This window comes from Thamnophis sirtalis, unplaced genomic scaffold, assembly GCF_051295495.1.
Source record: "Thamnophis sirtalis isolate CommonGarterSnake01/CBP01778 unplaced genomic scaffold, rThaSir2_p1.2 scaffold_1, whole genome shotgun sequence".
Taxonomy (NCBI): domain Eukaryota; kingdom Metazoa; phylum Chordata; class Lepidosauria; order Squamata; family Natricidae; genus Thamnophis; species Thamnophis sirtalis.
Genome location: NW_028261381.1, coordinates 18,015,225 through 18,039,690, shown reverse-complemented (window position 1 = coordinate 18,039,690; position 24,466 = coordinate 18,015,225). Strand labels below are relative to the sequence as shown.

The 24,466-nt window shown below is 40.3% G+C and overlaps 1 protein-coding gene across 2 annotated transcripts in view; it reads right to left on the bottom strand.

Annotated features, from left to right (window-relative positions):
* PDE1A (phosphodiesterase 1A) overlaps nucleotides 1-24,466 on the bottom strand; it is a 183,244-nt gene that overhangs the window by 110,153 nt on the left and 48,625 nt on the right. The window contains exon 1 of one of the 2 annotated variants that reach the window (XM_087708232.1): nucleotides 11,484-12,069. The exons of the other annotated variant lie outside the window; for it this stretch is intronic. Within the exon in view, the coding sequence (XP_087564358.1) occupies nucleotides 11,484-11,536 (53 nt within the window). The 5' untranslated portion in view covers nucleotides 11,537-12,069. Of the gene's footprint in view, nucleotides 1-11,483; nucleotides 12,070-24,466 lie in introns of those variants that run through there. 2 annotated transcript variants of the gene reach the window in all.

Genomic DNA, 24,466 nt, shown 5'->3' with positions numbered 1-24,466 from the left:
AAAACCTCTCAATTCCTTCGATGCGTTAATAGTACTCTTGGGCAAAACCCATTAAATGACATACCATTTAATTCATTCCCAAAGGAATTGCTTTACCCTTGTATGTATTGTAGGTTAGAATCAATATTAAGTACAAATATAGATTAAGTATAGATGACCTGTATGTCAGATTGCACTAACATGAGCACCTATTATTCATGCGAATTTCAATCCCTGGAATCCCAAGAACAACCGGGGAGCTGAACTACCACAATCCATGACATTCCAGGGTGGCTCAAACTTTAGCCAGTTATAATAACAGAGGAATGATAACCTTCTGATCCGAGAAGACTCAGGGAAAAGTACATGGCTCGCAGTATAACCTATTTGCTGCTTCTTTAAAAATAAAAAAGGGGAAAAATAATCTGCATTAAAAAAACATACAGATGGATTCGGAAACAGAATTAGTTAAAGATTGTATGATAAAGTGGGCTCAAAACATTGAAGAACCAATAATGCCGGATACATGGGAAAGAATCTGGGTAAGAAATGTGAAATTTACACAAGCTTAAAACCTGAGAGAAATTTTTTATAAGATGTTCTATAGATGGCATTTAGATCCTAAAAAGCTGGCTTCTATCTATGCGAACTTACAGCCTAAATGTTGGAGATGTGGCTTTCTCGATACTACATATTTTCATATATGGTGGACCTGCCAAAAGGTTAAGGCATTTTGGATAAAAATATGGTGGATTATGCAAAATATCTTTAAAAGAAGGATAAAGTTTACTCCTCAGTTATTCTTACTAGGTATATGTACTGACTTTACAGTGGTAGAGACTAACTTGATTCTGCACCTAATAACGGCAGCAAGACTGTTGGTGGCGCAATACTGGAAGAAGGAAGACTTGCCTACAACTCAAGAATGGACATTGAAAGTTACAAACTTAGCCGAGATGGCTAAAATATCGGCATATCTTAAAGATCACTCAAATGAGAGATATAAACGACACTGGAAAAAATGGATTGACTATATACAAAATAAATACGGGACCAAGAAATTCCAGTTAGCCTATGCTTAAGATCAGAAATGATTTAAATTGTTTAAAGTTAATTCAGCAAGAAGAAGCTAAGATCAATGTAGAGATGTCATTAATTTCTTTATTTCTTTTTTCTCAATAGATTTTAGACTGTGTTTGTTAAAAATCCATACCGTGTACGGGTTCTGGGAAGTCGGGGGGGGGAAGGAGGAGGGGGGTTGGGGGGGAGGGTGGAGGGAGGGAGGGGTACATATTAGGCTAGACAAGAATTTGGTGGTAAACTAGAACTATTTTGACATACAAAAAATTGTACTTCGATATCTTACTGATTGAGGAATGATGAAATGTTTGTCTTAAAAGAAATAAAACTTTTGAACCCCCCCCCCAAAAAAAAACATTATTAACCTGGAAGGGATGAAATAAATGTTTATTATTTAAATTGTTTCTCAACTCCCTAAAAAGTCCGGAGTCTTTCATTCCTTCTTCAATGCTAAGCAATGAAAGCTGTCCAATTTTAAACTCACACATCTCTTTCCAATCGCAACAAAGAAGGCATATTTAATATGCATTACGCTCAACTTCTGAAAGGTCATATACGGTCTTCTCTACTATTAAATGTCAGCCTTCGCATATGCAAGAGCTTGTCCACTCCAGACTAAATGCTTGAGATTTGGGATTCTGGGGGAGAACTCTGAACTCTATAGAAAAAAACAGAATTGATGAATTCCCTTTTTATTCAGTTTTAATAGCGTTATATTCCCCGCTAATCATTTTCTAGGCCCTTCGCTACAAAAAAATAAATAAATATCTTGGTGGTGGCTGCTTGCATCCTCAGAGGGCAGCAACTGGTAAGTTGTATGTGGGTTTCTTTCATGCCCTGTGCTATATATAACTTCCCAGGCTTTTAAAACGGTTCATTTAACAGAACCATTCTTAGGTGACCAGACAGCATGTGTCATTTTTTCCATGATTAACTTTTAAAAATGGACATAAAAGGAGAAAACCCTGAGATTTAAAGTATTGCCAGAGTTCTAGCTGATTTGACATTTTTAAAAATGAATGTGCATATATGTCCATGCATACACACAAGCACACAAACACATGCGTCCCATTTTAGAAGTTTTATTGTCATTTCCATAGCCTTTACAGTATTGTAACCTAACCCATTGAGATTTCATTTTTCCCATGGTATATTATTTTCCCTTTAATGACTCATACTTGGATGAGACATGGATTCATCAATCACTTTAAAGGTTAGGCTTAGACAGCCAATGAATCCTGATTAATATGTAATTTCCACGTGTTAGTTGTGAGCAGCAGTTGTAAAATACTCATAGAACAAGGGCTTCCTGTTCACTTCAGCAGAAGAAAACCATCTCCTGTTATGGAAGAGAAGAACCACGAGATCCTCTGATATGGGAGGAATGAGAGACTGAAATGGACGTAAGATGCTATCTGTTTCCCATAGTGCTCAACTATATGCCTTTGAGAAATCCAGAGCTGGTGCAGAGAGCAACAGCTTTTCTCTCTTGCTTCCTAGGAACTGATCTTCAGTGCCATTTTGCTTCTGAATAAGGAACCTTTATACTGTCGCCATTAGTTACTCAACCACTTTCTGGAGTGGAGGAGACCTCCACCCATATCAAAGACCTGTAGAGTTCTGGAATGAAAGAATAATAGATATACAAGTGTCAATGAGTTGTGTGTTTGTGTGTGTATACACACACACAAAGAGCAGAGTTTATATTGTGACATCATCACAATGCACATTTCATAATTTTGATGGAAATTGGGCTTTTGTCCCCAAAATGCTACTTTTACTGAACTCTATTTCAGCTGTTGAATGTGTCTATCCCACAGTCAAAATGTAATAAATCTGTGTATTCCTTTTTTTAAAATTCTCAATCCAATTAAATATTTCAGTGTTTCTCAACCTTGGCAGTTTGAAGATGTGTGGACTTCAACTCCCAGAATTCCCCAGCCAGCGTTGCTGGCTGGGGAATTCTGGGAATTGAAGTCCACACATCTTCAAACTGCCAAGGTTGAGAAACACTGAAATATGTCATCATTAGCCAAGCTCAACAACTGGCTTAAATACATTTAAAAAAAAAAACAACCCACTAACATCTAGTAGTTCCAATATTTAGCCATACTGGCATATGAACAATGTTTGGGGTAATAAATGTCATCGCAAACATTCATTTCTTAAACAAGCCCAAGGGAACACCTGGTGCTTACCAAATCTTGCACTCCATAGTTGTCAATGTTGCCATTTCAAAAACAGGTACAGCCTCTATTTTGCTTTACTATTTTGCCCATTTGCATAAAGTCCTATTCTATTTGGAACTATTATTTTGCTCAGCATGTCAGTGGGGATTGTTCTACTCTTCGTCTTCATGAAGAACAATGAAGAGCCTGGATACAAATATTTGGGCAGCTGTTTAAATACATCTGAAGAGTTGGAAGATGCCAAAACAAATGGAGGATATTCCCTTACACGGCTCCTTTTCCTTTAAAAACTGCTGTTATCTCTGTCTTAGATCGGTCGACGGTACAGTTCAACTGGATTTTGCAATCCCTTCCACACCAAACAGCCTGCAGATGGATTCAGTTCAAATATTTATATTGTACCTTCCTTCGTTTTATTTACCAAGCCCTTAGCAGGAGATCATCACATTATTATGCTACCCGCCCGATTGATTATTATTCTTTCCTTCCTTCATGGATCTTAAAAGGCCCCACCACATGCAGTCATTTTTTTTTGGTCACAATATCTGTTTCACAGGACAATTTACCATGTTGTCATGTAATTCTGTAACACACAAAAGTACAAATGCAAAGGAATGCCACTAGGGTTTCATTTTTTCCTTAAGGTGGGGGTGAGCAGAATTTTTTTGGGTGATCATGGATTTTAAATAAAGTCAAATTTTCAATGGGGGAAACTTGGCACACCTGGAAATAGCTATTTCCTTTCTTTTTAAATTTAAATGTAGTTCAGGCATTCATTTGGGTTTTCATGCATTTCTCCTTTGGAATTGCAGAAAACCATGCTGATTTTCAGGAGCGATGGTTGAGACAATTGCGGAGCTTGAAAAAGGGGGATTCATGCTACCCTAGGGTCTCAGGATGTCCATGCCCCCCCCCCAATTTAAGAAAAGGGACACAACTGATGTTCCACATGTTTCTTGCACAGAAAACCTCAGATGCCATCTCTGGCATGAGGACAAGTTTCAGAAATGCCCATTCTAAAAACTTTGCAAGCCTCTGGGCAGTCTAGATCAGGGATGTCAAACTCGATTTCATTAAGGGCTGCATCAGGGTTGTGTTTGACCTTGGCGGGGCTGAGGGGGCATAGCCAGGGTAGGCATGGCCAGATTGATGTCACTCATGTCAGGGGTGCATGTGGTGGCCCGAGTGCTCTGCCAGAGAAAATGGGCTCCCGAGCTCCATTTTCGGCTGCAACGGCCTCCTGCAACCCTCTGTCAGTGAAAATGGAGTTGGAAGGACCACCCATAGCCCTCCCGAGCTCCATTTTCACTGGCAGAAGCAACACAGGACAGTCCTTTGCTGTTTCCAGGGAGGCCCCGAGCACCCCATGGGCCAGATCTGGCTCCCGGGCCTTGAGTTTGACACCCCTGGTCTAGAGATAATACAGAGTTAGGTGGAACAGTGATCTGGCTCATGCCTGTTTTTGCTTCCTGTTTTTCTTATTCGGAAAGCGCCTAGCAAGGTATAATTGGTGGCCCCTTGGGCAAAGCAATGTAATTCGCTTTCATTCAAGGGAGAAATTGTGTCTGCTCTCTTAGAAGCTTCACCTTAACATAAGGAACTGACCAAATCACTCTTGCTACATTATATTATTCTGCTCTTTGAAAACAAGGTCCCAGCTTTATATTTCATGGTCCTTGGAGTATTCATTACATATAAGAGTGGCCAGAGAGTTCTTTTAGATGAAAAATTATCAATATCTCCCTTAAGAAAGATTGATAATTTTGTTTAAGTCTGCCTTCCCTTAAACAAAAGAGAGCAATAGAAAGATAGCTCATTTTTGTTCTTCAAGGAGGGCAGAGTTTCACGCAGCCGTCTCATTCTAAGGAGAAAATGCTGACATTAACCAAGCTCAGTTGATTTTCCAAAATGCAAAGTGCTAGAGACAAAGTAGTGCGGAGATGTGTTTGTCACCTCCAAAGTAAATTCTCCAAATTCAACCCAAAACCAACAAAGTAGAGTTTAATTCTTCTCAAATATAACTTTTTCCCAACTTCCACAGTACATATTTGCAAACCTTCTTCCCTGCCTGTGTTTCAATGTATAAATTGATTCCTTCCAAAATCCAACACTTCTCCAAGCTTGTCAGTCATCCCAAGAGCTATTAATCTCTAGATATCTGAAGCCTCTGAGGAAGCATCTTCTAAACAATTGTCTTGAGCTCTTTGTTAAAGCACACAAGTCCTCTTATCAATGGACACAACATAAGAGGAATCTGTTTGTAATACCTGTTTAGGTACATATTTAAAACAATGCTATGGTATAAGCATTTTGTAAGCTCTTTGCAATAAAAATGAACAAGAATGAAACAAAGCTAATTTCACCTAAATAACTTTAGTTACATGCCTTGCATATATAAAAAACTGATCAAGCTAAGACATAACTAAAAACATATGGGCATTGGTATAAATCTTGGCTAATTTGTAACTGTAAACTCTTTTTTAAATTGACCTTTCAGACAAGAAGTAAAGCCCATGTAAGAGCATTATGTTCTTGCATATATATATATATATATATATATATATATATATATATATATATATATATATATATATATATATATATATATATATATTTGTTCGTATGTGCATGGAAATACAATCCAGAATATTGTACAAGATGCCTCTCTATCTCAAAACAAATAGATTTTAAAAATTAAAATAGCATAAAATTAACAAAGTCTTTTGCCTTATTTTACATGCAATGATGCCTTGAACATCAGATAAAATGCAGTTTCCTGGAATCAGCTAATCAGCATGATTTGACAGATCATATATTTTATGGATTTTGTTCCAGTATCTAGGATGAAGATTTCTGTTTAAAGTGTTTTCCAAAATTGGGGCACAGTTGGCTCCTTGTCTGAGCCTGGAAAAAAATAATTCTGGAGTAAAAGTTGCAACAATCAACTGTTTTGCAGTGATAAAATAAGCACTGATTTCTAATTAGTGTGATTCGATGTATGCTGCGTAGGGTTTTTTAAATAAAGAAATTATTGCTTTTAAACTAATAACAAAAAAGAAAAGTAAAAAAAACAAAACATAGAGATAATTGTGATAGAAACATATTGTCAGAGAAAATAAAAAACATAGAAAGACTGAATAAAATATACATAACTTTTTTTTAAAAAAGTACTTTCTATGTCCTTTCCTTTCCTTTCCTTTGCTTTGCTTTGCTTTGCTTTGCTTCCCTTTCTTTTCCCTTCTCTTCCCTTTTCTTGTTTGACAAGATATTCTTTAAAACCTATTCTCAGAGCAGTCCAGGAAATTGTCAGGATTGTAATAGAAACAAATATGATTTAGGTTGCATTAAAATCAGCACTATCCTCAAGTTCCAGAGAGTAATGGTGTTGTATTGGAAAAAGGTCTCCAGTTCTACGTGTCATATTTTTAAAAGGATGCGATAAGCTCCAGCATATTAAGAAATGGTAAACTGAAATGAGATATTTCATGGAGGGGGAGTTTAACGACATAAATAACTGTTGCCTCATCTGAAGGACCAGCCTTTCCATGGAGATTTGTTGACTGTGGCTCCATATGGCATTCCAGATATTTTGGGAAACAGTTTGGCAAAATATTAAGTTCTAAATGGCACAATGGTTCAACAGCGAGATCAACAGGTAGTGGTGAAGTTCTGAATATTTCGCCTGGAGCATGAGGCTGAATTGAGTGATATTCTATGATCCGCTAAAATTAGCAAGGACCACAGCAAAATCATAGAGGGTAATTTATTTATTAAATTTATATGCTGCCCATCTCACTACAGGGCAGCTGACATCATCAGTTAATTGTACAACTCAATCAAGATCTTATTTAAATCTATGCCTCTATTTGATTTGAATTGCCAATTTAATTTACATTTATAATTCAATTCAAATAGTTGTGTTTAGTCAACTTTAACCAACATCTTATATCTAAGAATATTTACCCATGTAGTATGGCTGTATTACTATTATCCTTCTCATATTTTCTACTACCTTTTCCTATTGTCATCTTATGATTATATTACCTTGTTCTATGCATGTATACTTGTTTGTATGTACATGTTGTTCTTACGTTAGTATATACAATGATTATATTATCTTGTTATTTGTATGTACAGGAAGCTTATGCACCGAAGACAACCTTGTATGTCCAATCACATTTAGCCAATAAAGAATTCTATTCTATTCTATTCTATTCTATTCTATTCTATTCTATTCTATTCTATTCTATTCCATTCCATTCCATTCCATTCCATTCCATTCCATTGAATAATCAAATAAAAATATAAATAAATCATCTTTGAATTAAATTGTTAAATTGGTTTAAAATGTAAAACTCCATTTTCTATAATTTTTATTAATAAAATAAAATAGACCAATGCACTTCTAAGATCTTTGTTCATTTTCAGGAGCATTACTCCTTTCTGTTGCAATTCTTTCAAGGGAAAAATAAGTTCTTTTTCCCCAATTGCTTTTTGACAACTGCAGCGCAACCCCAAGAATCACACCTGTGGGATATGAAGTTGAAATATGAGTTTATATGCCAATCCTTCCATGTACCCATCCTTGTTTGCTGTACGTTTTTTTTTTTTTAATGGAATGAAACTCAAAACACAAGGTGAAATCAAGTCAAGTGAATGGACCAACCACTAATTGAATTCTCCTTAGAATGCTCATCAGACAAGACATTTGCAAATGGTAAATGGTAAATTTATTTATAGGCCGCCCTTTTCCCCGAGGGGACTCAGGGCGGCTTACAACAGATAGGGCGGGAAGACACACAATGACATATATAAATAACATATAATTAAAATAAAAGCAACATTCATTCATCATTCGGGTGGGGACAGACTATAATCTTTAACCCCAGGCCTGACGGGATAGCCAGATCTTGAGGGCTGTGCGGAAGGTCTGGAGGGTGGTGAGGGTACGAATCTCCACGGGGAGATCGTTCCAAAGGGTCGGAGCTACTACTGAAAAGGCTCTCCTCCGCGTAGTTGCCAGTCGACACTGACTGGCAGATGGAACTCGGAGGAGGCCCAATCTGTGTGACCTAATAGGTCGCAGGGAGGTAATTGGCAGGAGGCTATCTCTCAAGTAGCCAGATCCACTACCATGGAGGGCTTTAAAGGTGGTAAGTAGCACCTTGAAGCGCATCTGGAGATCAACAGGTAGCCAGCGCAGCAAAAATTGATGTTTCCATGTTTTGGATATCAATGCAGATCCCCCCCCCTCAATTCTATTAAGGGAAATGCATGTAAATGACAGCTTTCTCCTTGGGGCTAATCCTGAAACTTTGCTGAATTCCTGGGGAATTGAGGGAAGATGGACAATCTAGAAGTTGTTTCCTCTAGGAGCAGAAGATATTTCATTCAATCCAATATGTTGAATGTTGAATGTTTATTTCATTTATATGCCGCCCTTTTCCCCCGAAGGGGGACTCAGGGCGGCTCACAACTCAAACCAGGGAAGGGGGATACAGACAAATTAACAACAACACAAAACAATACATGATTTAAAAACACGCAACAATCATACCATTTGAGATGGGGGCAACGGTTCTTTAGCCCCAGGCCTGTCGGAACAGCCAGGTTTTAAGGGCTAAATAAAGAGTTACACGTCTAAAGAAAGAGTTTGAAAGGAAAGTCTACTAAAATGTATAGCCATTTACTTTGATGAAAATATTTCTATGCCTCAATTATAAATTTTAGGGCATCGTCAAATAAATTAAATTATTTTTTCCTGTAAATACTACAGGTCTAAAAAAAACAAAAAAACCCCACCATGTGATAATCAATAGAGTGTGAAACACATAGAAACCTTATACACACAGACATATGCACACACATACACACATACTCAGTTGAGTAGTTTTGAGTGCAGAGTCCAGAAAATGCTGGATTCAATTCCTTGCTTGAACATGACTCTCACCAGCAATTTTAGATTCATAATTTTGGCAGTGTTTGCACAGCCCACTGAAATATAAACCTATGGCATTGTGCAAATCCAGCTTGGGTTATTAATTTAGATTTCATTACCTCGTACGGTTACATAACATGGATTAAATCTAGTGCAGCCAAGATTAGGTAGACATCCATAAGCATATTGTGGCAATTCTCTGTATCATCATGCATTGTTGCCACAAGAATTGGAGAAAGGGAAAAAGAAAATGTTAGGTACAATCTTGAGTGTATTCGCCAAATGGTGGAAAAGTGGTACATTAGTGCTGAACAAAAGGATTCTTCATACTTCAAGGGAGATGGCAGCTCTCTGACTGCAATGCCCATCTCCTGCTTGAAACAAATTGACAAAAAATGAGTAAGTGGGAAAGTCTACGGCTGTATCGCAAGCTGTGAAGTGATCATCACTTCAACCAAAACATCAGGACCAACTTGAGAATTTTCCTATAAATCCAGTCTAAATATCAATAAATACTCTGAGTACATTTGATCTTTAAAACAATCAAGAAAACACTTTTGAAAACTGTTACGTTTGTATTACATGTGTATCATCTAATATATTTGATGGTCATCTCTAGGTTATCCTATCCTCAACGTTTTTTTCAACGGTGAGTCAACAAGATGTTCCTTGTGAGAATAGAATCGCTTTTACCTTTGGAATTTAACTTTTGGGTAGATACTCTGGTCCTTTCTAGATGCAACCCAACATACTCTTCTAGGGATTAAGGTAGTCTGCTATTTGTTGATCATTGTTGATCAGCACTTCAGGTTCAAGAATTCTTAGTTGCGATCTTATCCATTCCGGAAGAATTTTAAAGACACCAATAGAAGTAGCTGCAATTATTCTGAGATGTATTATACAGCTGTAAGATACATTATGCAACTATCACAGCACAGTAGCAAGGATTGAGTATAATTACTTTGAAAAACAATTTGTGGTCCAAAAATGATCACAGGAGACTAAACTAAATGGCAAGTGTGAGTATAAATATAATGGCATTTATCATCAAATATATTAGATGATAACATGTATAATACAAACATAACAGCTTTTAGAAGACTTTTCTTAATTGTTTTAAAGATCAAATATATTCAGAGTATTTACTGATATTTATATTGGATTTAGAGGAAAATTCTTAACTTGGTCCTGATGTTTGGGTGAAGTGATGATCACTTCCTAGGAAGAATGTAATACAGCATGAAGCTATGCTGCATAATGACACAATTCTACACATGTCTACATAGAAGTAAATCTTATTTAGCTTCTAAGACTGGATTTTGAACTTTCTAATGGGAGTCTAAATAATCGAGAGAGTGAGTTTGGTCTAATGATTAAGGTGGTGATCTAAGAGTAGGGAACCTTGAATTCTGGTTCTGCTTTCTGCACAAAAGCCAATTGGGTGACCTTGAACTTGGACTCTTCCTCTGAGACCGAGGAAGAAGGCAATGGCAAATAATTGCCAGGAGTCCAGCTTGACTTGAAGGGAAGGAAAAGGAAGAGGAGGGGAGGGAAGAAATATAACTATATTACAAATCAGAGCCATGAAGTCTTTGCAAAAGAGAACATCATCATGATTTGGACTGAAATCTTAAAATAGTTGCTTGGGACTAAAATATATTAGGATAAGTAGTATGTGCTGCTGAATACATGTCAATAGGACCATGCTATTGAGTAGCTGATTATTATATTTTTTAGCAAAATAGTTGCATTTAGTTTCCAAATCAAGCATTCTATTAAGGCTCCAATCTAAGTGTATTTCCTAGAAGGAAGCCTGTTCAAAAAATTTTGCATTTTACAAAGCCCAAGAAAATATGAAAGGGATTATATTTCTGGCCCACCAACATATTCAGTTAAACCAAGTCTGAACCAAGTAAGGAAAAGGGAATGCATCTGAGCAATTGGCCAGCTTTAAAAATAAGAAATTCATTTCCAGGGATTTTTCACAAGTGTTGAAAATCCCATCTTAAAGTCTGAGATAAAGTTAATGATGTTTGGGGAGGTAGAAAGTTGTTGCAAGCTTCAATTCCAAATCTTGTCTCCAAAAGTTTACCACAACTTGCATGAAAATGCCCATCTCAAAACTCTGCTGGCAGAGACGCACACATACTCACACACGCTCACACAAACAAGCAGACAGAGCAAGTTTAACTTCAGATTCCTGCTCCTGAAAGCCTCTTGTCTGCTTTCATATTTGAGTTGTGAAAAGTTCCCTTCAAAAATAACTTCACGCCTAGAGGAAGGAGAACGCCACTTACCTAAAGATAGGTCTCTGAAGATGCTTTTTCTTAATTGTAACACAATCATCCATTTAAGTGTGGGGGAGGAACAGCCACTTCCTGAAAAGAGTTCCCGGGAGAACTTGGGAGCAATCGGGGAACTTGTTCTTAGCTACTGTGCTGAAGAGACCACACCAAGGTTTTTTTCTGGTGCTGGGGAAAGCCTCCCTCGGTGTGACAGTCCCGTAAAATGAGGCCATAGAGACCACATAGAATCTGAGCAGCACCAACACATGCAGGAGGCTGTTACACACAGACCGAAGACAAGTTGAGCAAAGCAGAGCCTCCTGGAAGGGTTTCAGCTGCCTGAAGAAAAGGAAGGACTTTTTTTACCAACTCTTAACCAAGTTTAAAAGAAAAAAATAAACAAACGTGTGCTAGATTATTCCAGGCATGAGAATTCTTCTAAAAAAAAACCCACTGGTCAACGTCTTCCCCTTCGAAGGTTGCCTTGCTTTGTGAAACAAGTCCATGGGGAGGCTTCCCTTTTCCTTTCTTTCCTTTTTTTAAAAAAAAAAATCCTCCCCTTTCTTCAAAATAAAAGTTGTCCAGCTGTTTCAGAGCAAACCCCTGCAAGTGTTTTCTAAATGTTTCTGTGCTGTTGTAAGAACTGTATACAAATTAACAGAGACGGATGGCTCTGATCTCCCTTCCTGGCTTCACTTCAAGACATTGCTGCAATTATTTTACAGTCTGGCTATTATTCACTTTGGCTGATGGGTGACTATAACTATGCGCATTAAACCACCACTCATAATTTTTTTGGCACCCACACAGCCTCGGAGCCCACAGTCGGCCGAAGCACAGCCTGATGTTTGCAACTGGTGGGAATCGCTTAACTACACACAGCAAGGAGCCATTATCCTTGAGTTAGAAAAATTAAAATGGAGCGGGCTTCTCTATTGGCAGAGTCAGATGTTTTGTTTCATTCTGGCCATGTGGCAGAACGTAGATCATTTATTTATTTGTTTGTTCAGGTGATTTAAACAGCAACCCTTCTTAAGCCACTCTGGGAAGCTCACAACAACAACAACAAAGCCAATGTCTATAAAGCAATTATTTTAAAAAGGAAAATAAATAAATAAAACAAAAACCCTGAGCCTTAATCATCCCGTCACAGCAAATCCAGTTTTCCTCATTCCATACTATGGATCTCTGGACTCTACTATTGCAGAACCTTGGTAAAAAGCCAGAACTTGATGGCTTTCCAAAAAAAGCTAAAAGGGTGAAGCTCTGCTAAGACTGCTAATAATTATTTCAGAATATTCAACTTTCTACAGCAGGGGTGACAAAGAGGTTACAAAGTTACAGTTCTTCAAATCTAGGCAGTCTCCATTTTAAAAAAAGTAACTTTGCAATCAATCTTTGCGTTTGCGGCCTGTTGTAAAGCAAAAGTACCTGAGGTAAGCTGAGGGAAGATTGTGTGCACATAGTTTCACTTAGCAACTGTGTCACTTCATGACCGAGAGTTGCCAGTCCCAAGTGTGATTGCCAAACGAGGACTTCCTATGTGGAAGAATTATAATTCCAAAATACTTCCCATCCCTGGTTACATAGTCCTATAGAAATGAAGGGGATCCATACTTTTGGGGCTGGGTTTAGCAGCTACAGCCATATAAAGAAAAGTTGCATATCATGAACCTCTTGCCCTGATCCTGCCATCTAATTTTGTCTGCATGTATCTCTGTAGGGGATTATAAAAGGTAAAGGTTCCTCTCACACATATGTGCTACTCAGTGGTGGGTTTCAAAAAATTTTGGAACCTCTTCTGTAGGTGTGGCCTGCTTTCCGGGTCCACTGGTGGAACCTCTTCTAACCAGTTCGGTAGATTTGATGAACCGGTTCTACCGAATAGGTGCGAACTGGTAGGAACCCACCACTGGTGCTACTCGTTTATGACTCTAGGGAGCGGTGTTCATCTCCGTTTCAAAGCCAAAGAGCCAGCGCTGTCCAAGACGTCTCTGTGGTCATGTGGCCGCCGTGACTAAAAACGTCAAAGGCGCACAGACTGCTGTTACCTTCCCACCAAAGGTGGTTCCTATTTTTCTACTTGCATTTTTACATGCTTTCAAACTGCTAGGTTGGCAGAAGCTGGGACAAGTAACGGGAGCTCTCTCCATTACACAGCGCTAGATTCAAACCACCGAACTGCCGACCTTTCGGATCAACAAGCTCAGCGTCTTAGCCACTGAGCCACCACATCCCTGATTGTAGGGGATTATATACAAGTATAAACCACCACCTTGTCATGTTGTACAACGGGTAGACATTTTGTTCCCAGGCTCCAATCCTATGAATTGGGGGATGGGACTGCACAAAGAAGAGAAGAGGCATTGTACATGTTTGGTCCAAATTTTTAAAAATATATTTATTTAAAACACAATTAGCCTACATTAACTGGGGTGTCTGATGTTATTTTAGCCATGCTTCAGCCTCTCTCCCAGAGAATAATAACCCCAAAGGAAGAAGAAAGTCTTAACATTATTTGTCTTAAACATTAGTGAAACCCGATTGCAACCCAATGGGATTGGAAAGTTTTCCTTAAAAAATAGCATTGTGCTCTCCCTAATGAACCTTGATATTTATGATAGGTGACCTGTTAAACGAACCCAGCAGAAATATCCCTGAGATACAGTAAACAACAGCTGAAAAATCTGAACACATAGCAAGTCACACTTTGATTGTGAAGGGTAATTTAATACTTCCCTCATGTAGGACTCTGAAAGTTCACGACTTCTGCCATGACTCCTGTGGCAATGAGAAACAACTTTTCTCAAAGGAGGCTATAAGTTGCCCTGAAATCATCTTTGGGAAACATTTTAATAGCCATCCATAGCAAACACCCACACTCCATTTCTCACGCTGCTACACTTAGTGAAGTGAGAGAGGCTGAAGGCAAAAAATATATATATTTTTAATGATGGTGTCTATACCTTCAGAATAGAAGCTAGGTTGGCTGTCTCAGTGATGGCTTCTAGAAATTGTGAAAAGTGAACAATTCTAAAGATAGCGCACCATCTGGACAGTCTATCTGCCTATCTGTCTGCCTGCCTAGCTATCTAGCTATCATTTTCAAATGTATATCGCCACCTATCCAGAGGTGGTATTCACCCAGTTCTGACAGGTTTGGGAGAACTGGCAGTGGAAATTTTGAGTAGTTTGGAGAATTGGCAAATAGGCTGGCTGCTGCCTCCCAGCCTCCCATCCAATCTTCTTTTGTTGCCCTGAACAGGAGAATGGAGCTGGAAAGCAGGTTAGTGGGATGGGGAGGGAATGGAGAGTTTGCAATAACCTTCCCCCAGGAGTGGGGAGGAGATGGGGATTTTGCAGTATGCTTCCTCTGCCATGCCCACAAAGTCATACCATGCCCACAAAACCACACCCACAGAACCAGTAGCAAAACATTTTGAATCCCACCACTGCACCCATCTCACAAGAAGTCACTTACTGTGTATTCGATGCAGTGGTTAAGGTACCTGGCTATTAACCGGGAGACGAGGAATTTTTGTCCCACTCTAGGCATGAAGCCAACTGGATGGCCTTGTGCTAGTCATTCTCTCTCAGCCCTAGGAAGTAGGCAAGGGCAAATTATCTCTGAAACCTTACCGGGAAAACTGCAGAAGCCTGTCTGGGCAGTTGCCCAGGAGCCAACGTTGACTCAAAGTTCTAGGTTCTAAATTCTCAATTCTCAAATTCAAATTTGGTAAGCATCAATATTGTCATAAGTAATGGCAACCAAGACAAGAAACAAAATGAAGACCCAGGATCTGGATATCCTAGTTCTGATGGGCTTTTGAAGAAGATAACCTTTGTAACCTGAATTTAGGATGGAAAGGCTTATTTCAGAGTCATTGGTTTAGCCATTCAACTGACCCCCTGCCTAGGTTTGTCAGATCTTCTGAGGAGCAGACATGGAGAAACTTCATTTCCTCTCGCTGTACTGGAACTTTCTCCAGATCTCTCCCCAGGAGCCGAGGTGGCGCAGTGGTTAAATGCAGCACTGCAGGCTACTTCAGCTGACTGCAGTTCTGCAGTTCGGCTGTTCAAATCTCACCGGCTCAAGGTTGACTCAGCCTTCCATCCTTCCGAGGTGGGTAAAATGAGGACCCGGATTGTTGGGGGCAATATGCTGACTCTGTAAACCGCTTAGAGAGGGCTGAAAGCCCTATGAAGCGGTATATGTCTAACTGCTATTGCTATTGCTATTGCTAACCTCCTCTCACTGTGTGGGTGCATAGAAGATAATCCCCTAGAAGTGTAGCAACTGCTCGCACAGGCACGAGGCCGAAGACACCAGCCTGAAGATGACAAGTGGGACATCATTGAAACGTTGCCAAGATAGTCTCAATCTTACACGGGAAAAGACCCGAATACACGGATTGTTGTTGGGGGCAATATGCCGACTCTGTAAACCGCTTAGAGAGGGCTGAAAGCCCTATGAAGCGGTATATAAGTCTAACTGCTATTGCTATTGCTACACCAGAACCTGCATACCTGTACCCATGAAAATTGACAAACACACACACACACACACACACACACACACACACACACACACACACACACACAGAGTTGATTGCCAGCAAGCTGACAAAATGACTTCTAAATCAGTAATACTGATTACCTTCAAAGCTTTTAATTACCCTGTTTTCCCCAAAATAAGACCTCCCCATATAATAAGACCAATCGGGCTTTAGTGCGCATGCACTGAAATAATCCCTCCCCCAAAATAAGCTCTCCTCTAAAATATTTAAATGTATGTGCAGCCAGTCCCCGCCACTTCCTGGTGGGGGGGAACGGGGGAACATGCCCCATGCGCCCCATAGATAATTGCCATCCATGTGGAATGGACTTGCAGAGGCTGCTCCCGCAAACCCTAGCTACCATGCCCCTTCTCTTAGTGGCAGTCGCAAAAAGAGCAGCAGGCCCAGTGACACTAGGGCTGGCAAAAGTGTGCCAGAAACAGAACTTCCAGCCCTCTCTGAATCAACTGATCCGCGGGCCATGGGCCGAGGTTAAGGGGCTTCCTGCACCTCAAAAATAATAAGACCTCCCCCAAAATAATAATTATTTCAGGTGTCAAAAGAAAATAAGACCCTGTCTTATTTATGGGGAAACACGTTACTACAGATTCAAATTTGTGGAGAAGCATCTCATCCAATATCAATCTATATACTGTATTGTGATCTTTGCTGAAGCTCTTCTCCACATTCATTCCTTATAAGTAATATGATATAATAGTAGGGGACCTTGTTGGTGATAACTGCTTCCCCTACTAAAGAGTTACACATTATATTTATTTTGCTACCAAGTTATAGACAGAACTTGAGAAATGCCTTCTTGTTGTTAGAGCATCTTATGAAGCATGACTGATTTCAGAGGTGAGACTCGGTTAATATTTGGAAGGAAAGCAGTACAACTATAAGTTGGGAAAACCAAGAATACAACATGGGTATGTAGTCCCTAACCTTTCTGGGTCTGTGGAATGTCAGCGGTGGCAGTGGTGGGCAGAGAGGATGGTTTCATGTGTATGCCTACCGCTTGCACAAATGGAGCTTCACATGCTCATATGCTCACCCGTCACTTGTGTGGCCCAGTTCCTAATGGGCCATAGACCAATACCGGTAGTGGTGGGTTGCCAATTATTTTACTACTGGTTCGGGTGCGCTCCTGTGCATGTGCAGGGAGCAGAAACATCTGGGCAGGTGGGTGGAGCCTCCCACTGCCGCTACTACTGGTTCACCCAATCTGGGCTGAACCGGGAGCAACCCACCTCTGAGTACCAAGCAATGGACCGGGGATTGGAGACTCCTGCATTCAGACATTAAGTTGAGCCTGACTCAAAGAAGACTCCATCTGTTATTTTTTAAAATGTTAATATTAAGCTCCATCTTTTGCTTTTGAGTGTTAATATTATGATTTTATCATAAATGTCTATAGGTAGTCCTTGACTTAAGACCACAATTGAGCCCAAAATGTCTGTTGTTAAGTAAGACATTTGTTAAGTGTTATTTTATGAACTTTCTTGCCACAGTTGTTAAGTGAATCACTGCAATAGATAAGCTAGCAACCTGGGTGTTAAAAGAATCTGGCTTGGATCACATGACCCCTGGATACTGCAACAGTTATAAACATGAACCGTTTGCCAAGCATTTGAATTTTGATCCCATGATCATGGGGATGCTGCAAAGAGAACTGTGAAAAACGATCATAAGTCACATTTTTCAGTGCTCTTGTAATTTTGAACTGTCACTAAATGAACTGTTCTAAGTTGAGGACTACCTATATTTTCTTGCCTTTTCTAATTCCTGCTGAACAAAGAGAAATACAAATCAGTGAAAGAAATAATTATATATAGCCACCTATCATATATCGCTGATAAGATCATATTAATCAGTTCCTAATAGCTTTCTGTTCCCCTCAAAAAAATGGCAAGGTATAACAGCCTGAAGTAAAATCTGCCATGCTCCTAGAAACATATTTCTCAAAATTTCTCAGATCTCTCTCTCTCTATGGTCTTGAAATTCCTCAATATTGTTGTTAAAGGTACACAAAATGTCCTTTCACTGAGGTATTTTCATTAAAAAGAGTGCTGCCAATATCTAATGTACCTTTCTAGACCGAATTAATTATCAAATTGATTCTCTGAAGATACAAATATGAAATCTGGCAGTCACAGTCTTCTCTAGAAGTTAGTGAATTGGCGAAAATTCAGATCAACAATGGAAAATTACCGAAAACGTATCTATCTATCTATCTATCTATCTATCTATCTATCTATCTATCTATCTATCTATCTATCTATCTATCTATCTATCTATCTATCTATCTATCTATCTATCTCTATATCTATCTATCTATCTATCTATCTATCTATCTATCTCTATATCTATCTATCTATCTATCTATCTATCTATCTATCTATCTATCTATCTATCTATCTATCTATCTATCATCTATCTATCATCTATCATATATGTTTAACCAAGTAGAGCATGGATTGTGGGAAAAGTTTTAATGTTGATCTTTTTGAGGAAGGCAACTCTTCATTGGTGTGGTGAGGGTTCTGAGTAGTTATGAACTACTGAGAGTATAAGTTATGAACTTTTCCTTGCCCTATGAAAGCTTTTACAGCAACAACTGCTGGTGAATCCGAAGACGCAAACTTATTTCTGCTTTGTAGTTAGAAACTAGCAGTAAAACAGGGCTTGAAGAGATTGCCACCTAGTGAGTCCAACAGGGAACACTCTGCCAGTTGTTATGTCTTTGGAGTTGGAGGGGGGTGGGGGTGGAGGCAGGATGGACAGTTGGGGAAAGCAGACAGGATGTGGTGTTTGGATTATATTTGTAACAGCCAAAATGTAGCACAATGTTCCTCAACCTCAACAACTTTAAGAAGTGTGGACTTCAACTTCCAGAATTCGCTAACCAGCATGGTGTCTTGGAAACTCTGAGAATAGATGACTGCAGGCCTTAAAGTTACTAAGTTACTAAGGCCTTAAAGTTACTAAAGTTACTAAGGCCTTAAAGTTACTAAAGTTACTAAGTTACTAAGGCCTTAAAGTTACTAAGGCCTTAAAGTTACTAAAGGCCTTAAAGTTACTAAAGGCCTTAAAGTTACTAAAGGCCTTAAAGTTACTAAAGGCCTTAAAGTTACTAAGTTACTAAGGCCTTAAAGTTACTAAGGTCTTAAAGTTACTAAACGCCTTAAAGTTACTAAGACCTTAAATTACTAAGGCCTTAAAGTTACTAAAGGCCTTAAAGTTACTAAGGCCTTAAAGTTAGTAAAGTTACTAAGGCTGAGAAACGAAGTAGTAAATTCAATTGTTATTTTTCCTTCCCTATTTCCCCTACGGTGAATAGAAATGTGTGGACTGGGACCACTGTTTTGTTCTTTTAACAGCAGTGATAAGGTTCCCAATCCTTCCTGTTTATTTGTTGTTATCTGTACAGATACAGTATGTACAGATTTCCAAGTCTTTCACCCACACTGGAAGTCCAGGAGTTAAAGCCTTGCCCTGAACGTCCCAAGGGTACTTTTTTTCAAGAGGCAACTGGGCTTTTGGGTATTTCTTTGAAGACATTTTGCTTTCCATCCAAGAAGCTTCTTCAGTCCTGACAGGATGGTGGGGAATGACCATCCCATCAGAGCTGAAGAAGCTTCTTGGATGAGAAGCAAAATGTCTTCAAAGAAAAAAACAGAAAGTCCAGTTGCCTCTTGAAAAAAGCACCTTTGGGTCAACCATGACCTGGATGACTGAGAACCTCTATAGACCTTGCCCTGAACTGTTACAAGATCTGCAGCAACAAAAATCCCTTCCCTCTTTTTCCGAACTATAGGGAGGAAAGTGTTGTGGATGGGGGAGTCAGTGGTGGGTTTCAAAAATTGTTTGAACCTACTCTGTGGGTGTGGCCTCTTTTGTGGGAGTGGCTTGCTGCCCATGTGACCAGATGGGAGTGGCTTGCCGCCCATGTGACCGGATATGAAGATGCCGACGACACTTGTCAGAACCACCTTAAATTACCTCACACACAGCACTGGCATGCATAAGAATATGATGTAAACTTGTTTTTGAAAAGGCATCTTTGGTTTGCGTTAAAACAACTTCAACACACGCAATGTTCTGATTGCACCACAAACGCAGTAGTCATCCTTACCTTTCACAGAGGCACTGAGTTTTATAAATATGAGCATGATAGTGTAGAATAATCATATCCAAGGACCAGTGGTGGGTTTCAAAAACTTTTGGAACCTCTTCTGTAGGTGTGGCCTGCTTTCCGGGTCCACTGGTGGAACCTCTTCTAACCGGTTCGGTAGATTTGATGAACCGGTTCTACCGAAGAGGTGTGAACTGGTAGGAACCCACCTCTGGGGGGAGTATAGTGAAACTGAAATACTTCAACTTGTATCATCTGAAAATCAATGAAAAGGATATGCAATCTGCACACCTTTGCACATCTTATCACTTTGTCTTCTCTGTGTTTTGTCAAGGCACTGATTAGGAGCTAGTAAAACCATGCAGATAGCAAACGTTTCCCTTGCAGTCTTGAAGCTTAGGCACCTTGGTAAGGGGCATGGCTCCTTCCCAGGGGTGGGTTTCTCGCCCCGTTCCAATCGGTTCGGTTGGAACGAGGCCGGCGGCATCCTCGTGCACGCGCGCAGTGCACGCATGCGTACTAGCGTCTGCGCGATGCTCCAGCTGCTCCTAGATGATCGCGCAGGCGCTGTATGCGTCCTGCGCATGCGTGGAAGCACAGAACTCGTCAAAACCGGGTAAGGACCGCGGGTGGGCGGGCGCGCCCTTCGCCGTTCCCGGAAGTTACTTACTTCCGGGTTCGGCGACCAATCGGTTCGCAGGGACCGCCGCAAACCGGTTGAAACCCACCCCTGCTCCTTCCAATGGAGAAGCCAAGCCCCACATCCTACAACCTAGTTTCATAACAGTTTAAGGTATACAGCAGTTGAACCGGAGATAAACCATCCCAGTTCTTCAACACCACAGACTGCAAGTGTCTAGAACAGCTTTCAAGCTGTCAAAGAATTCTCATGTGAAAGTGCACCATATCATATATATATGACTTTGGCATAACTTCCTCTCCTCCTTCCCTCTGAGTTATTGAGTTGTAAACCTCTTACTGCAAGAAGCAGTAATGGCCACCAGTTTTCAGACAGAACTACCCCACTCTGAGGTTGTTTTTAATTATGAGAAAATGAGGCAGAAATTTTAATCAGTCGGTCAAATGAACAAATTTATGTAGTACGTAATTGGTAGCAGGCACAAACCCTAGTACACATATCTTCGTGGGGTTTTTTTTTTAGTGTTCTATCTTTTTTTTAATTCGTACTTCACTATAAATTCATTTTGCCTCTATGGGTATTTATCAGCTAAAAAGCAAAGAAAGAAACCTGTCTAAAAAAGATTGTCCAAGCTTATGTTTAATTTGAAGCACACAAATGTGTAAGACTACCTCAATTTATTTCCTTGTCTTGATGTCAGCAAATGGAAAAAGACACTTTGAAGCTTAACCTAATGACTTTTCAAGCTTGCACAGAGGGAAACTGGAGCTGTTTTCTACAAGGGGGGAGTCAGAGAGACGGAGGTAGGGGCCCTTTAACTCCATTTCATTTGAATTTTCCTGAGGCTGGTGATTGGAGCTGCTGGCTACAAGGGGGAAGTCAGACAGACAAAGAGGACTAAGTAGTAGCCAAAATAGCAATAATACATTCTGGATTAGTGCGCTTGAGATTGTGATTTTATTTTATTTCAAAATGACCGGCTTAGTTCAATGTAATAGCTGTTTTGTACCTGTCTTTCACAGTACTCTTTTCAAATTTGGATATTGTCCCCTTTGTAAACAAATTACTAGTCTACATAGACAGATTATCTATCTAGAATCTCTAATCTGTGCTCTCCAAGCAGAAATTAGGTGCCCAATTCGGTCATTCCACACTATGGAAATGCCACACTATCAGCCCACTCTACCGCAAAGATCCTGCAGGAGAAGAGCAGTCTGGACAACCGTGGGATCTGGCAGGGTGAGAGCTATGAACCATAAACACAAAGCTTTTGCTGTGACTCAGCATAACAGATACCGCGCCCTTGCTGACCTTAATGGGGACACTAAAGAGACAGGTCAAGGTAGTTGTGAAAATGATGACTCAAATAAGCAGTGGATCGTGGTCCAACATGAAGAACTTTCTTTGGAAAGGCGAACTGGGGTCCCAGGTATCACACATCAGTCGCACAAGAAGATCAAGGTATGTAAAAAGAGAAGTCACCTTCTGGGTGGTGATTCAATCGTAAGGGATGTAAATTTAGGAAAGGATAGGGAGGTTTTAAAAGAAGTCAGGTGCTATTGCCAGCAGAGACAAGAGGCGTATTCTTAAGATAGTCAAGAATGCAAGTAAGGACTGTGACGTTGATGCTATTATACATCTTGGCACAAATGATCTGTCCCAAAAAGTTGTACTTTCTGTGAAGAATGATTTCCAGAGCTTGGGGTATAAATTTAGTAGTGTAGGTTGTAGGCTTATTTTTTCAGAGGTTTTACCAGTATATAAGGAACAAAAAGGGAAGGGCCAGTGTGTAGCAGAGTTTAATGTGTGGCTAAAGGAGTGGTGTAAAAGGGAAGGCTTTGGTTTTATTAGTCATGATGCCTGCAGCTGGTCCAATGAAGAACTCTACAAAAGAGATGGTTTGCAAGAAAGGGACTGAGTTACTTGGCATTAAATTCACAGATTTTCTGGATAAACATTTAAACTGAACAGCAGGGGCAGAGAATTAATTGACACAGAACATTTCTGTCCCCAGCAATCTAAAACTCATAGAGTTATCAGTGCATGTAACATAGATGTTTGTGCGGGTAAGATTATCACTCCTGCTGTCAAGCAAAACCAAGCATTTAATAGTGAGTGCCATACCATGTGCATGAATCATACAATGGGTGATTTACGAATTATTTTAAGCATTAAAACAAGAAAAACTAGAAAGAAAAGAAATGGCAGGATGACAAAATGAGATGTAAGCGAAGGAAAACAACTTAGGTTAAAAGGAGGCTTCAGTCATCCTTGACAAAGGCCTAGTCTTCAGGCCCCTTCAAAACACCAGTAGGATGGGAGCCATTCAAATCCAAGGAGGGAAACTCATTTCGGAGGGCAGGTGTTGCTATGGAGAAAGCATGCTTCCAGGGTCTCAATAGACACATTACTTAATTGAAGGAACCTGGAACATCTATCAACCTTCCTGCCTACCCACCCAATTGCCACTATGGTACAGTGAGAGATAGATACGTAGTTCCTCAGCTAACCAGCCATATGCAATGAAGGGATTTATAGGAAACAACCAGCCCAGAGGTGGTATTCTGCCAGTTCGCACCAGTTCAGCCAAACTGGTAGCGGCGGTGGCGCTAATGTCATCACTGATTCGGCCAAAACTGTAGTGGTGGCCAAGCTGATGTCATCACATAAAAGTGCTCCCACTACCAAACCGGTAGGGAAGAAAATAGGATTCATGCCTGAATCAGCCCCTAGAATTGTACCTGTAAGCAAGTTGTCAAATAATGCATCTCTGAAGCAGAAATGTTCCATGTCCATACTGAGGCATACCCATAACTGTCCATGCTACTACATTCAGGGTCAGTTGAAGCTTTTGGGTGGTCTTCAAGCTCAGACAAAGCAAATCTAAGCATGCATCTTGGGAACAAAACCCATTGGCTTATTTTTGTGTTGGTATATCTGCAATATACCTTGTACAAGTCAAGCATCTTAAGCCACTACTGTCTACCCAGGGATTCATTGGGCCTCTGTAGTCAGAGAGGATAGGAATTGGAATCTGACAGCAGCAAGACCAACACCAGTTCTCAACTTCTAGTTTAACATTGGACAATTGGTACATTCCCACCAGGGGTGGGTTTCTCGCCCCGTTCCAACCGGATCGGTTGGAATGAGGCCGGCGGCGTCCTCGCGCACGCACGTGGCGTCCTCACGCACACACGCGGCGTCCTCGCGCACACACGCAGCGCACGCATGCGTACTAGCATCTGCGCGATGCTCCAGCTGCTCCTGGAGGATCGTGCAGGCGCTGTATGCATTCTGCGCATGCGTGGAAAGCGCAGAATTCGTAAAAACCGGGTAAGGAGCGGGCGCATGTGTCCGGGCGCGCGCGGGCGCGGGGGGGGGGGCTTCGCCGTTCCCAGAAGTTACTTACTTCCGGGTTCAGCGACCAACCGGATCGCAGGGACCGGTGCGAACCGGTCGAAACCCACCCCTGATTCCCACCATCACCAAGAGATGCCAGAGGGTCCCAAGAAGAGACTGCTACAACACTGAGGTGAATGGCTTAGGTTATTCATTAGCTAACTAACTTTAAAACTCACCTTCCCAACCAAAAGAAGAGAATTCTGGGTCAGTGGTGGTAGGATCTCACTCTCAGATAGCATTATTTTTCAATGACATTGTAAGC